At 66.2% G+C, this 15,378-nt stretch overlaps 2 protein-coding genes across 4 annotated transcripts in view; both read left to right on the forward strand.

The window, feature by feature from the left end:
• The window catches only part of LOC140914013 (laminin subunit beta-2-like), a 48,122-nt gene extending 39,008 nt beyond the window's left edge, over nucleotides 1–9,114 (forward strand). For 2 of the 3 annotated variants that reach the window (XM_073350836.1, XM_073350839.1), the window contains 7 exons: nucleotides 3,294–3,497; nucleotides 3,771–3,915; nucleotides 4,164–4,371; nucleotides 4,655–4,796; nucleotides 6,890–7,066; nucleotides 7,478–7,634; nucleotides 8,319–9,114. In XM_073350836.1, the coding sequence (XP_073206937.1) occupies nucleotides 3,294–3,497; nucleotides 3,771–3,915; nucleotides 4,164–4,371; nucleotides 4,655–4,796; nucleotides 6,890–7,066; nucleotides 7,478–7,634; nucleotides 8,319–8,452 (1,167 nt within the window). In that variant the 3' untranslated portion in view covers nucleotides 8,453–9,114. Of the gene's footprint in view, nucleotides 1–3,293; nucleotides 3,498–3,770; nucleotides 3,916–4,163; nucleotides 4,372–4,654; nucleotides 4,797–6,889; nucleotides 7,067–7,477; nucleotides 7,635–8,318 lie in introns of those variants that run through there. The other variant, XM_073350837.1, reaches the window with a different exon arrangement.
• Nucleotides 9,115–12,100: 2,986 nt separating this feature from the next.
• The window catches only part of LAMB2 (laminin subunit beta 2), a 43,112-nt gene continuing 39,834 nt past the window's right edge, over nucleotides 12,101–15,378 (forward strand). The window contains 4 exon segments of the mRNA XM_073350846.1: nucleotides 12,101–12,292; nucleotides 12,378–12,455; nucleotides 14,479–14,648; nucleotides 15,030–15,165. Coding sequence (XP_073206947.1) covers nucleotides 12,428–12,455; nucleotides 14,479–14,648; nucleotides 15,030–15,165 — 334 coding nt within the window. The 5' untranslated portion in view covers nucleotides 12,101–12,292; nucleotides 12,378–12,427.

Below are 15,378 nucleotides of genomic sequence, written 5' to 3' on the forward strand. Positions count from 1 at the left end.
CCCTCTCCGCCGATTGGTTCCCTGGATTCAAATTCAAGCCCTTGGCAGTTACAGGAACAGGGCCTGGATTCTGTCCCAAAGAGACACAGTCACCCCACAACAGGGTCTCGCAGCTGGTGTCCTGGGGCACCCCAACGACCAGCCAGCCCCACTCCTCCTGGGTCTGCACAGGGATCTGGGCCATAGGGAAGGCGAGGGGCTTCGTCCCTGGGACCCTCACCCAGCTCACAGCGCCCCTCAGCATCTGAGGCTGCACCACCCAGGGTCTGACACCAGTTCTCTCTGTCCCAGGATCTCGCCACCCCAGGAATGTCTCCCCATTGACCATCACCTTCCGCTCCCACTGGGGGTCCGAGGGGCCTGGCCCCAGGAAACTCCACACAGACATATAGGTTGGGGTCAGGAGTGGGAGCCTGTCCACCTCCCCACCCATCTGGCTGATGGAGTCTGTGGCCTTGGGACCCAGCAAGGGAGCTAGACACCGGGGCTTTTCCGCAGGGTCCCCTTGGTTCAAATCGCCAGCCTGCTCAAAGGCAGTGAGGTGGGCATCCACCCCGCCCCCCTTAACTAGGGGCAGCAATTTAGTCTCGAGGTTCCCTGCAGAACTGGCCCCCCGGGATCTATCCCCACTCACCCCGGGGAGGTCCCCTAGGCCTCTCCGCTCCCCCACCGCCAGTTCATGCTTCTGCAGCTCTTTCTCGGGCTCTCGCTGTCTCCCACAGTCCTCTTGCTCTCTCGGACTCAGCTCCAATCCCATCCGTCTCGATCCCCGGATGGGGAACCCGATCGTGAAGACCCCCGTCTGGTCGGGGACAGGAGTCTTGGCGATGCCTGGCTCCCACTCCAGCTGCTCCCAGATCCTGCTATAGCCCCATTTGGGGTCAGGAATCTGTTCCTTAGAGCGGTCATCCTCCTCCAGCTGCACGGTTAACTCTGCTTTGGTGAACTTTCCAATGCTCAACCCTCTCTTTCTGCACAGGGTTACAATGTCCTTCTTAAGGAGACGGGGACAGGCCGTCACTCCGCTCTTCCCAAGTTGTTGTGGACTCAGAGGCCCGTGTGTTCTCAGCTCCCCACGGTTTCCAGGGAGAACCCCTAGTGTGCCAGCCCTTCTCGAGGTCACCACCTCTTTGCCAGGGTCGAGCTGCAGACTCCTCCGCCCCTTGGACTGCTCGCTGCAATCCCCCGGGGGACCCTGTTACTGCAAAAGTCCTTCTCTCTCCCCGGGCCAAGCTGCAGGCTCCTCCGCCCCTGAGACTGCTCACTGCAGTCCCCAGGGGGACCCCATTACTGCACAGTCCTTCTCGCTGGTCACACACTCCCAGGGGTTAACCGCCCCCCGAAACCGCTCCTCTCTGAGCCTTCAGCAGGCCTGGTCCTCGGCGATCCCCCTTCGTGTTACTGCTCCCCAGTCACTTACTGCAGGAAGCGCCATCCACGGGGTGCAGTACATCCCACCGCTGCCACCAGTTGTCACGGAGTCCCTGGGCGATGCTCTGGAACTGCTCCCCATGAAGCCAGTCAGGACTCTGGGGCAGTCGCCTTTCTGTGAGCAGCCTGTCTTCAGGACACACAGCTCACACAGCTTCCACCTTCCTGGGCCTGACCTCGGAGCATTCAGCATCCTCTGCCCCTCCGTGCGCTTCCCCCAGCCAGTCCGCTCAGGCGGGGCTCCTGAGGAAGCCAGAGGGTCCGGCACCCCAACTTCACAGTCAGACGGGACTCTCAGCCAGCCAGTAAAACAGAAGGTTTGTTAGACGACAGGAACATGGTCTAAAACAGAGCTTGCAGGTGCAGAGAACGGGACCCCTCAGCTGGGTCCATTTTGGGGCCAGTGAGCCAGACAACCACGTCTGCCCTTCACTCCATGTCCCAGCCAGCCCCAAAACTGAAACTCCCTCCAGCCCCTCCTCCTCTGGGCTTTGTTCCTTTCCTGGGCCAGGTGGTCACCTGATTCCTTTGTTCTCCAACCCTTCAGCTTTCACCTTGCAGGGGGGGAAGGGCCCAGGCCATCAGTGGCCAGGAAACAGGGTGTCGGCCATTCTCTGTGTCCAGACCCCTGCACACACCTGCCCTCTAGGGCTCTGCAATGATCATACACCCTTACCCCACCCCCTAGATACTTAAGAACTGCATAGGGGAAACTGAGGCACCCCCACAATATTCGGAGGAAACATTAAGAACAGGCCCACTTCGTCACACCAGGTCCCTCTGGGGCGTTGTGTGCTCGGTGCCAGTCGCCGGTGTCTTCTCAGACCCCCCACTGACATGGGGAGCAAGGCCCAGACGCCCACGTCGCTTTGCCTGACCTGAGAGCAACCAGCCCTTCCCCACCCACTGGGAGCCATGCAGCACTGCGGGGAAACAGAGGCATAGACAGGCCTCATAAAAACATGACAAAATATTGCCATGTTGTCCCAATCCCCGTCCCCGAGAGGGGTGGCAGGATCGCTGGGGGAACTGTCCTGTCCACCTAGCGCTACCTCCACCGGGCTCAGCTCGGGTCGCTGCGTTGCTCCAGGAGGGCAATTTTTCAGCCCCCTGAGCGATGTGGTAACAGTGACTTGGTTTCCTAGTGTAGAACCCTCACGGAGTGTGGGGGAGTCAGGGCCTGTCTCCCCACTTCCTGTGATTCACCATGACTCTCGGCTGGCCAGTAGGACAGAAGGTTTATTAGAGACGACAGGAACACAGTCCAGACCAGAGCTTGTGGGCACAAACAGGACTCCTTCGTCAGGCCCTTCTGGGGGATAGAGAGATTAGACCCCAGCCATAGGGCTCCCTCCTCTTCCCCAGCCAACTCACCAAAACTGAACCCCCTCCAGCCGACTCCCCCAGCCTCCCCCCGGCTCCTCCTCCAGCCTTTGTCCAGCTACCCAGGCAGAAGGGGTCACCTGGCCCCATCCCCCTCCCAGCTCAGGTTACTGGCTCTGGTATCCTCTCTCAAGGGACGTCTCCCCTCCCCAATGCAGACAGTCCCAGTAAAACTCCCCTGCAACACTCCCAGGTCAACACTCCCACCTCCCTGCTGTGTCACAAGAACAGGCCTCCCTCTGCCCTGAGAGCAAACTGAGTCCTCCTCCCTGCCCCCGGTAGCCATGTGGAGCATCGGGAGAAACTGAGGCACACTCAGGAGTCATACAAATCATTCCCCCTTTGTTGCAGCCTCCCTCCCAGGTGTGGGGCCATCAGTGAGTGCAATGGCAAGCCCAGGTTTCTGCCCCCCTCCCCTGGGGCCCTGCAGGGCTGGCTGGCTCTCCGGTGACCCCCTGCCATGTGCTCTCTGCCTGCAGATCTGTGGGGCGCTGGGAGATCAGGGCTGTGAACAAGCCCCCTGTGGAGGGGCCTCCTGCCAGGATGACTCTGGGCAGCGGCGCTGTGGGGGCCCAGGTTGCAGGGGGGCGCTCCCCATCTCCACACAGGCCCTGCGCACCGCCCAGGATGTCTCTCGCCAGTTGGAAAGCACGGCTGGGCAGCTGGGTACCATCACCCTTAAGGTACGACAGGGGTGGGTCCCATCACCAGGGGTGGGGATGGTCTCCTCAGGCATCAGGCCTGTGATTCGAGCTGCAGGGGTCCTGGTGAGTGTGTGTCTCACAGGGTCTGCTAGTGCACAGCCTTCCCTGGCCTCGCACACCTGTGGGCTGGGCACCCTTATGGCTGGGTGCCCTCCACCCCACAGCCTTGTGCACGTACAAATGTGCCAGTCACATGCCTGTGCTCCCAGCTGGGCAGCCAGCCTGGAGCAATCAGCTGTGAGTCCCCTCCAGGTGCAGGAGATCCAGGAGCTGGCCCGGGGCGCCAGAAGACGAGCCCAGGACACACTGGATGGGTCCCAGACAGCCAGAGGCCATATGGAGGAGTCCACAGCCAGGTTGCGAGAATTCATCCAGAAGATCAAGGACTTCCTGGCAGGTATGGAGCCGGAGCTGAGCTGGAGTGGGCCTGGGGTTCCCAGGAGTACCGGTGCCCTGTGCAGCCTGGCATGGTGGGCGTCCCAGGGCACTGCTATGCTGGGCCAAGCCATGGGCAGGCATGGGGTGAACCAGGGCCCAAGTCAGCGGCTGCTGCAGGTATCTGTGGGTGCCCAGCCATGCCCCGGCCTGTCCCCACTGGCATGCCAAGGACCCGCTGCCCATGCTGAGGGCCGTCCCTGTCTGCAGAGGAGGGAGCCGACCCGGAGAGCATCGAGCTGGTGGCCCAGAAGGTGCTGAACATCTCCCTGCCCAGCAGCCCCAGCAGGATCCGGCACCTGCTGCAGGAGATCCAGGACAGCATCCGGCAGCTGGATGGGGTGGACGCTGTCCTGAACAGCACGGCCCACAGCCTGGCCACCTCCCAGGAGCTGCTCACACGGGCAGGGCAAGCCAGGTGAGTTACCAGGGACAGAAGCAGGGCAGGGACACCAGCTGAGGGTGTGGGTGGAGTTTCTGGCTACTCTGGTCCCAGCCTCTCCCTGCAGGGGGCGCTGTGGGGGCAGGGCAGGGCTCTGGCTGTGGGGGGCTCCCAGCAGGGGGTGCTGTGGGGGGCTCCCAGCAGGGGGTGCTGTGGGGGCAGGGCAGGGTGCTGGCTGTGGTGGACTCCCGGCAGGGGGCACTGTGGGGGCAGGGGTGGGGAGGTGTCCTGAGGGTGATGCTGTCCTGTGCCCCCCCAGGGAGCAAGCGGTGGGCGTCAGGGGGGTGATCACGGCCACGCAGGAGGTGCTGGCGGGGGCGAAGGTCCAGGTGTCTGTGGCAGGGCGTGCGCTGAAGAGCACCAAGAAGGCAGTCCGGGGTGTGGAGAGCAGAGTGAAGGAGGTGAGGGGCTCTGCCTTCCCGGGGACCCTTCTGGCCCCCCCCAAGCCAGGCTTCTCCTGCCCCGGTGTTACCTACACACATTATGGCACCCCCACCTTTTCCCAGGCCATAGGGCTCCAGGCAAAAAGCACCTATGCCCTTACCCAATGCGTAGGGCTCCCGGTGTCACTGGCCTGGTCGGTGTAAGTCCCCACACCCTTACCCAATGCGTAGGGCTCCGGGTGTACACTACTCCTGCAGGTGTGCAGGACCTTTTACCAGTGGAAGAGCCTTACACTGTAATATCCTACGTCGCCTCTATTTATTAACACAGACTGTGCTCACCACACCCAGTAACTTGTCTGGATGGCCAGTCAGGATCAGGTCATCTGAGACACTCCAATTTCTGCCCGGTGTCATTGGCAGAGTGTTAAGAACATATATAAGAACGGCCTGACTGGGTCAGACCAAAGGTCCATCTAGCCCAGTGTCCTGGCTGCCGACAGTGGCCAGTGCCAGGTGCCCCAGAGGGAGTGAACCTAACAGGTAATGATCAGTGATCTCTCTCCTGCCATCCATCTCCACCCTCTGACAAACAGAGGCTAGGGACACCAGTCCTTACCCATCCTGGCTAATAGCCATTAATGAACTTAACCTCCATGAATTTATCCAGTTCTCTTTTAAACCCTGTTATAGCCCTAGCCGTCACAACCTCCTCAGGCAAGGAGTTCTACAGGTGGACTGTGCGCTGTGTGGAGAAAAACGTCCTTTTATTTGTTGAGGTCTGGAAGCTCTGATCGTGGGGCTGTGTCCTGGAGTTGGTTCCCACAGAACTTCCTCTTGGATCCCAGTTTATATAGTGAAACTTGAGTCCTGCTTAGCTGTGCCGTAACCAAGCATTAGACTGAAACATTACTAACCAACCCTATAGAATCATAGAATATCAGGGTTGGAAGGGACCTCAAGAGGTCATCTAGTCCAACCCCCTGCCCAGAGCAGGACTAATCCCCAACTAAATCATCCCAGCCAGGGCTTTGTCAAGCCTGACCTTAAAAACTTCTAAGGAAGGAGATTCCACCACCTCCCTAGGTAACGCATTCCAGTGTTTCACCTCCCTCCGAGTGAAAAAGTTTTCCCTAATATCCAACCTAAACCTCCCCCACTGCAACTTGAGACCATTACTCCTCGTCCTGTCCTCTTCTACCATTGAGAACAGTCTAGAGCCATCCTCTTTGGAACCCCCTTTCAGGTAGTTGAAAGCAGCTATCAAATCCCCCCTCATTCTTCTCTAACATAGTGTAACAAAATTCTCTACCCAATCCTACCCCACCACCTTCATTTACACCCAGCAAAATTAATTATGTAACAGACAGAAACAGTCAAAGAGCCAGACAGAGACCAGACAGACAAACAATGGGGAAGTGGGGGCCATAATGACAAAACAATACAAAAAATGAGGGTTTCACAACCACAACTATTGAGAAGTGGTTTCTTGCCAGACAGATGCCATCAAATGAAGTTTTCTTTAACCACCTTAAGATCTGTTTCTGTGTCTGGTGATCGTGGGGGCCATTGGACGGGGTCGCCTTCCTGCCAGCCACTCTGACATTGTGTTACTGTCATGTAGATGACTAACCAATTTATTTGAGCATGAGCTTTCGTGAGCTACAGCTCACTTCATCGGATGCATCCTGCGGCTCACGAAAGCTCATGCTCTAATAAATTGGTTCGTCTCTAAGGTGCCACAAGTCCTCCTCTTCTTTTTATCCTTACACCAGGGCATCCCCACCCCCTGAACCCCCCTTACCTCTGCTGCCTGGAGCCCTCCCCTCCCCTCCCCAGCCAGTCCCTGCCCCAGCTGCTCCTGGCCAGAGGGCTCTTCCCTGGGGCTGGGCCGGGCCGGGGGCTCGCTGGGGCTGTGTGGACTCTCAGCCCTGAGGCCGGGGCTGGGGGGGCTCACAGAGGCCGGGTCCGACTGCTCCACGGGTTTCCTTTGGGCTGGATCGGGCCACAGCCCCACGGCCGCGCTGCGGGGGCAAGTGGGACTGGGGTGGCACGGGCAGGGGCCCCCTCGTCCTGCCGGCTCCAGCCCAATCCCCCTCTCTCCGGTGCAGGCCGAGCGCAGGCTCCGGGGGCTGCAGGAGAAGGAGTCACGGGTGCTGAGTGCCCTGCAGGAGCTGGCGAAGCACGTGGCTGCCCTGCAGGACAAGTCCAGGACCAACCGGGGGCTGGCCAAGGAGGCCAAGAAGAAAGCTGAGCGAGCCGTGTCGGCCACGGGGGTGCTAGGCCAGGTGAGAGCCCCCGGTCCCCCGCTGCAGGGGCCTGAAATGCTGCACCCAGCATGTGACCCCTCCCCTTGGCTCCTGGATGCCAGCCCACGCCCTCCCCCACACAGCACCCTCCCCCCAGCCTGTCAGTGACCCCCCCAGCACCCTCTCCCCAGCTCACCCCATCCCCCTCCCCCGCCTGCCTGCCGGTGCCCCCTCCCCAGCATGCTCTCCCTTCCCCCCCCCACCTGCTGGTGCCCCTCCCCGCACAGCACCCCTCCCGCCCACCTGCTAGCCCACACCCTTCCCCCCCCGCCCACCAGTCTGCTCATACCCCTCCCCCTCCCTGCAGCAGTGGGCCGTGGGCCCCGCGCCCAGAGGGCAGGACCCCTGCGAGCCTGGCGCTGGGTGTCAGCCGGTCCCCTCTGCCCCCAGGCACTGGCGGAGGTCGTGCGGCGGCACGCGGCGCTGCAGAGCAAGGTGGGCGAGCTGGCCGGGGCGTCGGACGCCACGCTGCGCCGGGTGACGCGGCTCCTGCAGGACGCTGAGCAGATCCTGGACAAGGCCAGCGGCAGCCAGAGGAAGCTGGAAGGTACCCGGGCCGCGTGGCTGGGGCAGCAGGAGCAGTGCCCAGCCCCACGCGCCCCCCGAGGGCCCCTCTGGCCCCCCACTCACACCTGCCCGGCCCCACGCGCCCCCCGAGGGCCCCTCTGGCCCCCCACTCACACCTGCCCGGCCCCACGCGCCCCCCCTTTGGCCCCCCACTCAGACCTGCCCGGCCCCACGCGCCTCCTCCAGGGCCCCTCTGGCCCCCCACTCACACCTGCCCGGCCCCACGCGCCCCCCGAGGGCCCCTTTGGCCCCCCACTCACACCTGCCCGGCCCCACGCGCCCCCCTTTGGCCCCCCACTCAGACCTGCCCGGCCCCACGTGCCCCCCGAGGGCCCCTCTGGCCCCCCACTCACACCTGCCCGGCCCCACGCGCCCCCCTTTGGCCCCCCACTCACACCTGCCCGGCCCCACGCGCCCCCCTCTGGCCCCCCACTCACACCTGCCTGGCCCCACGCGCCCCCCGAGGGCCCCTCTGGCCCCCCACTCACACCTGCCCGGCCCCACGCGCCCCGTGGGCTCTCTGGGAGGGGTCCGGGCACATGCCACGTGGGGGGCTGCAGGCCAGGGCTTGTGTGACGGCTGGCTGTGCCATGCAAAGGGCCCGGGTCCCCGTCGGTGCTGTGGCCATGCTGGGGGGCTCACCCCTGTCTCCGCCTGTCTGCAGAGCTGGAGCGGCGCTTTGAGGATGGCGAGGAGGCGCTGGAGGCCAAGGCCACGCGGCTGCAGGCGCTGGAGAGACGGGTGTCCGGGCTGCTGGAGGAGATCCGGGAGAAGGCCAATGCCTATGCCACCTGCTAGTGCCAGGGCATCGCCCACCGGGCCCGACGGCCAGTCTGGACCTCTGCGCCTTCCCTCCACGGTGTCCCCCCCCCCGCCGGGCCGCACTGTCCTGCCCCTTCCTCCTCCCCGGCCAGCCCATGCTGTCCTGTCCCCCCCGGCCCCGCCGGGCCGCGTTGTCCTACCCCCTCCTCCCCCGCCGGGCCGCGTTGTCCTGCCCCTCCCCCGCCGGGCCGCGTTGTCCTGCCCCCACATCCCAGACATTCATGGGATTATTTCCTGGCCCTCCCCCACACCACAGCAGGTGGGGCTGGGGAGTGCCTCGCAGGGAGGGCAGAGCCAAGTGTCCGCGCTGCCTTGAGGCTCAGAGCTGGCGGGCAGGCCCCTCCGCTGGCAGGGATGCCCCAGCCACCCCACAGCCCCCATACGCTGTGCCTGCCGTAGGGGGAGCCAGGAGTTCTGCTGGCAGCCGGCTCTGTGCCCCGTTGGTGCCCGCCCTGGCCATGGGCTGTGCTCTGGCCTCGTGGGCAGGCGGTGCCGTGGGGCCCAGCAGTGTGCTAGGGAGCAAGTGGGAAGCCAGGTGCAGGCCCCACCTGTCAGGGGCCCCTCATGCAGCTCCAGGGTCTGCCCCGGCCAGCACCTGTAGCAGCCCTGTACTCTGCAAATAAAGGCCTGAGCCTATGGCCCCGGCTGCTCTGTGTCACATGCCAGCCTCTGCACCTGCACTGGGCTCTGCCCCAGCACCCAAAGGGCCCATGCTGACTGTGCCCCACAGGCCCCGGGCCACGCTCTGGACCTGCTCCCTACGAGGCTGGGCAGGACTCTGGGGGAGCCTCCTCTCTCGGAGCAGACTGTCTGCAGGGCAAGAAGCTTCCCCACCTTCCACCTTCCTGGGTCTGACCTCGGAGCATTCAGCATCCTCTGCCCCTCCGTGCGCTTCCCCCAGCGAGTCCGCCCAGGCTGGGTCCTAGGGAAGCCAGAGGGTCCTGCCCCCCAACTCCGCAGACAGACGTGACTCTCCACCAGCCGGGGAAACAGAAGGTTTATTAGACGACAGGAACGTGGTCTAACACAGAGCTTGTAGGTGCAGAGAACAGGACCCCTCAGTCAGGTCCGTCTTCTGGGGCAGGAGGCCAGAGCCTCCTCTGGCCTCCCTCCATTTCCCCAGCCAGCCCCAAACTGAAACTCTCCCACCCCTCCTCTGGCCTTTGTCTCTTTCCCGGGTCAGGAGGCCACCTGATCTCTTTGTTCTCCAACACCTTCAGTTGGCCCCTTTGCAGAGGAGGGGCCCAGGCCATCAGTCGCCAGGGGACAGGGTGTCGGCTATTCTCTGTGCAGACACCATCACGCTGGCCCTCTAGGGCTCTGCCACAATCACACCCCCTTATCCCCCCACCTAGAGACTTAAGAAATGCCATGGGGAAACAGGCACCCACACAGTATTCAGAGAGAACATTAAGAACATTCCCACTTCGTCACACCCGCGGGCCCCGTCCCAAACCCACCCAGCCTGCCCATGGCACCAGCCAGGCTGCAGCCAGGTCTGGGGCCCATGCGCCCAAGAGAGGGCAGCTCTGAGCAGGGATATTTACTCGGGCCCAGACCCAAGGGCTCAGTGTCCACGGCCCAAGCAGGGCCGGTGCCGCACTGCCGGCCTGGGCCAATAGCTCAGGGCGGCCCCATCCAGCACCATGGGGTGTTAACACTGACCCGTAAGGACCACAGTAGCTGGCACGGCTGGAAACCACTTCGCTGCTGCTCTTTGTAGTAAGAATATCCAACCGCCGCCCCCGCCCCGGCTCCACGCAGGCTGCAGCCAGCTGGGCAGCACCCACCCCCGGGCATGGGGTGGGGACAGCGTAAGGCCGGCAGGTACCAGTGTGTTGTTAGCTGCCCCGGCGTGAGGCTGGACCGAGCCCTCAATGCCGTATTAGTTCAACAACACCCCTCGTTCCCCACTGAGGCGCCTGCTTCTGGGTTTGGGGGTGGGGGGTGGTTATACAGGGACCCTTTGCCCACTGCTGAGATGCAGCTGGCTCTGTGGCAGGGCGCAGGGGCTGGTTATACAGGGGCCCCTTGCGGGGCGCTGAGACAGGCCACTGGGGAGGGTGGGGCCTGAGGAAGGGACGCAGCTTCCCAAACCCTCCGGCTGGGCTGTAGCAGGCGGGGTGGGGGCGGGATTTGGCCCAGCCGCCCTTGACTGAAATCCGGCCTTGGCTGCCAGCGTCTGTCCTGCAGCCTCCCCCCACCGCCGGACTTGCATTCCAGCCCGGCCCTGCCAACGCGGGGGGAAAGCCGGAGCCATCTGGACAGGAGCTGTGCACCCCCTGACTCCCCATGTGGGCGCCTGGCAGCTCCCCTGAGCCCCCGACTCCCCATGTGGGTGCCCACCAGCTCCCCTGGGCCCACGCCCCCCGACTCCCCATGTCAGCACCCACCGGCTCCCCTAGACCTGCGCCCCCCGACTCCCCACATCAGCACCTGCTGGCTCCCCTAGACCCGCACCCCCGACTCCCCACGTCGGCACCCACCGGCTCCCCTGGGCCTGTGCCCCCCGGCTCCCCATGTCAGCACCCACCTGCTCCCCTAGACCTGTGCCCCCCGGCTCCCCACGCCCACTGGCTTCACGCCCGCCGGCTCCCCACAAGCGTGCGGGCTGGCTGGCTCCCCGGGCCTGTGCCCCCCGACTCTCCCCACGTCAGCGCCCGCCAGCTCCCCTAGACCCGCACCCCCGACTCCCCACGGCGGCACCCACCGGCTCCCCTGGGCCTGTGCCCCCCGGCTCCCCACGTCAGCACCCACCTGCTCCCCTAGACCTGTGCCCCCCGGCTCCCCACACCCACTGGCTTCACGCCCGCCGGCTCCCCACAAGCGTGCGGGCTGGCTGGCTCCCCGGGCCTGTGCCCCCCGACTCTCCCCACGTCAGCGCCCGCCAGCTCCCCTAGACCCGCACCCCCGACTCCCCACGTCGGCACCCACCGGCTCCCCTGGGCCTGTGCCCCCCGGCTCCCCATGTCAGCGCCCGCCGGCTCCCCTAGACCCGCGCCCCCCGACTCCCCACGCCCACTGGCTGGCTCCCCGGGCCTGCGCCCGCTGGCCAGGGGCACCAGAGCAATGTGCCTGGGGCGGGGGCGGGCTGAGCCATGGAGCCAAACTGCAAACCCTGGATACGATGGAAACCACGTCACGCCAGGGGGTGCTGCAGCCCCCCAGTTCCAGCCCCCAGGCTACGGCTCCCAGGGCCTGCGCCCCCCGGGGTCCCCACGTCTGGGCCTGCCGGCTGCCGGCAGGGGACTGTGCCTGACTGCGGGCACCCCCCCCGCTGCAGCCAGGGCCAGGATGGGGCGGGGCTGTGTCGCTCGCCCCATTGCACCCCGAGCCAGTGTCCCTGTGGCAGGGTGCTTCGGGCCCCTGGGTGTGGTTTGGGCTTGGCGGCCCCTGCCCTTTCTGGAGCCCTGTCCCGGCCCAAGGGCCTTTGTCCCGTTCGCTCCCGGGACCTGCCCAGGGGCGAGCGGCGATGGGGGGAGGGGGGGCGAGCGGCGATGGGGGGAGGGGGGCGAGCGGCGATGGGGGGAGGGGGGGCGAGCGGCGATGGGGGGAGGGGGGGCGAGCGGCGATGGGGGAGGGGCGGGGTTCTGGCGACTGCCCCCGGCCGGGGGTCCCGTTTTCCCTTGGCCCCCCTACGAGGCGCCGCCCCCGGGAGCCCCCCCCGGCCGGGCTCCTCCCCTGGCCGCGGCCCCAGATCCCAGCGGCGGATCCGCCCCGCACTTTCCCTCCGGCCCGGCGCCAACTTCTCCCAACTTCGGGCCCGGGCACAGCGGAGCCGAGCCGAGCCGTGTCGGACCGGACCGGACCGGGCAGGTGAGCGGGGCCGGGCTGGACGCGTCCCCGGGGGTCTGCGGGAGGCCCGGCCCGGCCCGGCCCCGCTCACCGGCTTGTCCCGCAGGGTGGAAGAGGAGCCTGCGGCGAAGGGCGAGCGGGACCCGGGCTGCCCCGATGAGGCTGTGGGGCTGGTTGCTGGCGGGTGAGTCCGGCCCGGCCTGCGGGGGGCAGCGGGAGCCCCGGGGCCCCTGAGTGATGCCCAGGACGAGGGAAGCCCCGTCCGCCTGGCCCCAGATGTGCAGCCCCGCCCGGCCCCAGATGTGCAGCCCCGCCCGGCCCCGCCCGGCCCCAGATGTGCAGCCCCGCCCGGCCCCGCCCCAGATGTGCAGCCCCGCCCGGCCCCGCCCCAGATGCTCTGTCTCCTGGCTGGGTGGTCTAGGCTCTGGGGGGCAGGGAAGCTGTAGCTTGGCCAGAGAGTGGGGGGTTCCTGGGACATCTGGGGCAGGGCAGCTCCTCCCACGGCCCCGCCCCTCAGTTGCCCCCCCCTTCTTCCCCCCAGGTCCTGTGCCCCCCCCCCCCCCCGGTCCCTAGCCCCTCGCTCCCGGCGGCCCCTGTGCAGGGAGCACGTGCCTTCCCCTGTATGGCCCACGGGGCACAGCCCAGTCAGGGGCAGGGGAGCTGCGGTGGGGCTACCAGGTGGGGGTCGCACTGGCTCATTCCCTGCTGGCACCCTTGGGGCTCATGCTTCATCTTTGGCCCATCCCCCATGGGGCGTCAGTGCCAGGAGCTGTGGGGCGGGGAGGAGCCTGCAGGCTTTTGGGGTGAGCCCTGGGCCTCTTCCCTGAGCTGGGACTCCTGGGTCCAGTCCCAGCTGTGCCCCCTGCCTTGCTCCTCTGCCAGCTGAGCCTGGCGCTGGCCTCCACTCCCTTGGCTCTGCTTCCTTGTTACCCTGTGCCCAGGGCCAGCTGCCAGCCACCCCTCGCCCCCCAGTGCGGCCCCAGAGCTCGATAAATCACCACAGCCCTGCCGGCCTGGCTCTGTGCTGCCCCCTTGCCATGAGCTAGGGGGAGGGGTGCAGGCCGTGCCCCTGCCGGGGGTGGGGGGCAGCGGGTGGGCCACACCCCAGGGCAGCCGGTTCTCATCTGCCTTTGAAGCTCAGTGGTAGGAGAGGGGACTGGCCGGAGCTGGCTGGGTGCCCAGGACGTAGCCTGCAGGGGCGGGGCAGGGCTGTCCCCTCCCCTGCAGGGTGAGCAGCCCCCCAGCCAGAGGGCAGGGAGTGTGCTGGGGCATGGCGCCAAGCTCCCCTGCAGCCCTCCCCATGAGCAGTAGTGTCGCAGGTCGGGAGGAGGGAGCCCGAACTCCTGGGTTCCAGGCCCGGCCGCCCACCCCCGGCCTGGGCCCTCTTCCTGGCTGGGCAGCCAGCGCCCTGCTCGGGGCAGCACGGTCAGGGTCCTGGGACCCCGGGACGGCGGCTCAGGGCCTTGCTGTATGCAGCAGCCCCCACCACCAAAGACACCCCTCCCCTGGCTGCCTGCCTGCCGGGGAGGGCGAGGGCCTGGCTATTTCCAGCTGCCAGCTGCTTCTGCCTGGGCCAGCGGAAAGGGCTCGGCCTGCCACATTCCTGGCCCTGCCTGAGGGGCAGGGGGCAGGTGGCCAAGGGGGGCTCAGAGCAGCGTGGAGCCAGACCCTCGGCATGGCCCCCACCCCTGTCTGTGACCACCAGCCCCTGGCTCTGGCCCTGCTCTGCGCCAGGGAGCCCCAGTTCCCGGGTAATGGCAGAACAAAGGGTCCCAATGCCCATCAGTGCCTGTACCCTGCAGTGCCAGGGCAGCCCCCCTCTGCCCCATGCATACTCCCCTCCCCCGTGGTACCAGGGCACCCCCTGTTCCCATGCTAGGGCACCATCCTCCTCCCCGGCATCAGGACAGAGGCCCTGGCACCAGGCTAGGGCACCTCCCCGCCCCCCATCCCCAGGCGAAGGCAGCTGGCTCTGTGCAGACAGGGAGGCCCTGGGCTCACCAGGAAGGCGAAGCAGACAGCTCTTGGCTTCCCAGCATGGAAGGGGCAGACCCAGTGTCCTCCATGGCTGGCAGGGAGGTGCCCCACTGCTCCAGGACAGGGCACGGACCCCCATCTCCCTTGCCCAGGGTGGGGTGCAGACCCCAAACTTCCCTGCTGGGGCAACCCAGAGCTGCTCCCCTCTCAGCTCTGACCTCTCTCCACAGTGCTGGGGGGGGGCCTGTGCCAGTACCCCGAGCCCCCACATGGCTGCTCCCTGGGCAGCTGCTACCCAGTCACCGGGGACCTGCTTGTGGGCCGAGCGGAGCGGCTGAAAGCTTCCTCCACATGTGGGCTGCAGGGACCCCAACCCTACTGTATCGTCAGCCACCTGCAGGTGGGGCGGGGACATCCTGGGGCAAGGGGCACCGTGGGGTCAGGGCAGGCTGGGGCGGGGGGCGCTGCAGGTTGGGGCATGCTGGGGAGGGGGGCTGCCGTGGGACAGGGGTATGCTGGGGTGGAGGGCGCTGCAAGGAGGGGGGATGCTGGGGCAGGGGCAGGCTGGGGTGAGGGGTGCTATGGGGCAGGGGTATGCTGAGGTGGGGGGCACTGCAGGGCGGGGGCATGCTGGGGCACCACGCACCTTGGGGCAGGGGTATGCTGGGGCCGGGGGCGCTGCAGGCTGGGGCAGGCTGGGGCCGGGGGCGCTGTGGGCCGGGGTGGGGGGCTCATGGGGCGGGAGGGAGGAGGTGGGTGCATGCTGAGGGCTCTGTTGCAGGAGGAGAAGAAGTGCTTTGTGTGCGACTCGCGCCAGCCCTACTCCCCGCTGGCCAACCCCGTCAGCCATGGCATTGAGAACGCCATCCCCTCCTTCGCGCCCCACCGCAGGAAGGCCTGGTGGCAGTCAGAGAACGGTGAGCCCAGCCCTGCCCCCAGCCCCCCAGTTCAGCCCCCCTCTGGACCCCAGCCCCACCCCCTGCTTGGCTCAGCCCTGCCCCCAGGCTCTGCCCAGTCCCCCACGGTGACCCCCAGCTCCCTTGCAGAGAGCCCCATTGTCCAGACTGCCTGGCCCGTGTGTGTGGGGCCAGGCTCTGCCCACTCCCCCAGGAGTCCTGATCTGCTCTGCC

Source organism: Lepidochelys kempii, chromosome 7, assembly GCF_965140265.1.
Source record: "Lepidochelys kempii isolate rLepKem1 chromosome 7, rLepKem1.hap2, whole genome shotgun sequence".
NCBI classification, from domain to species: Eukaryota; Metazoa; Chordata; order Testudines; family Cheloniidae; genus Lepidochelys; species Lepidochelys kempii.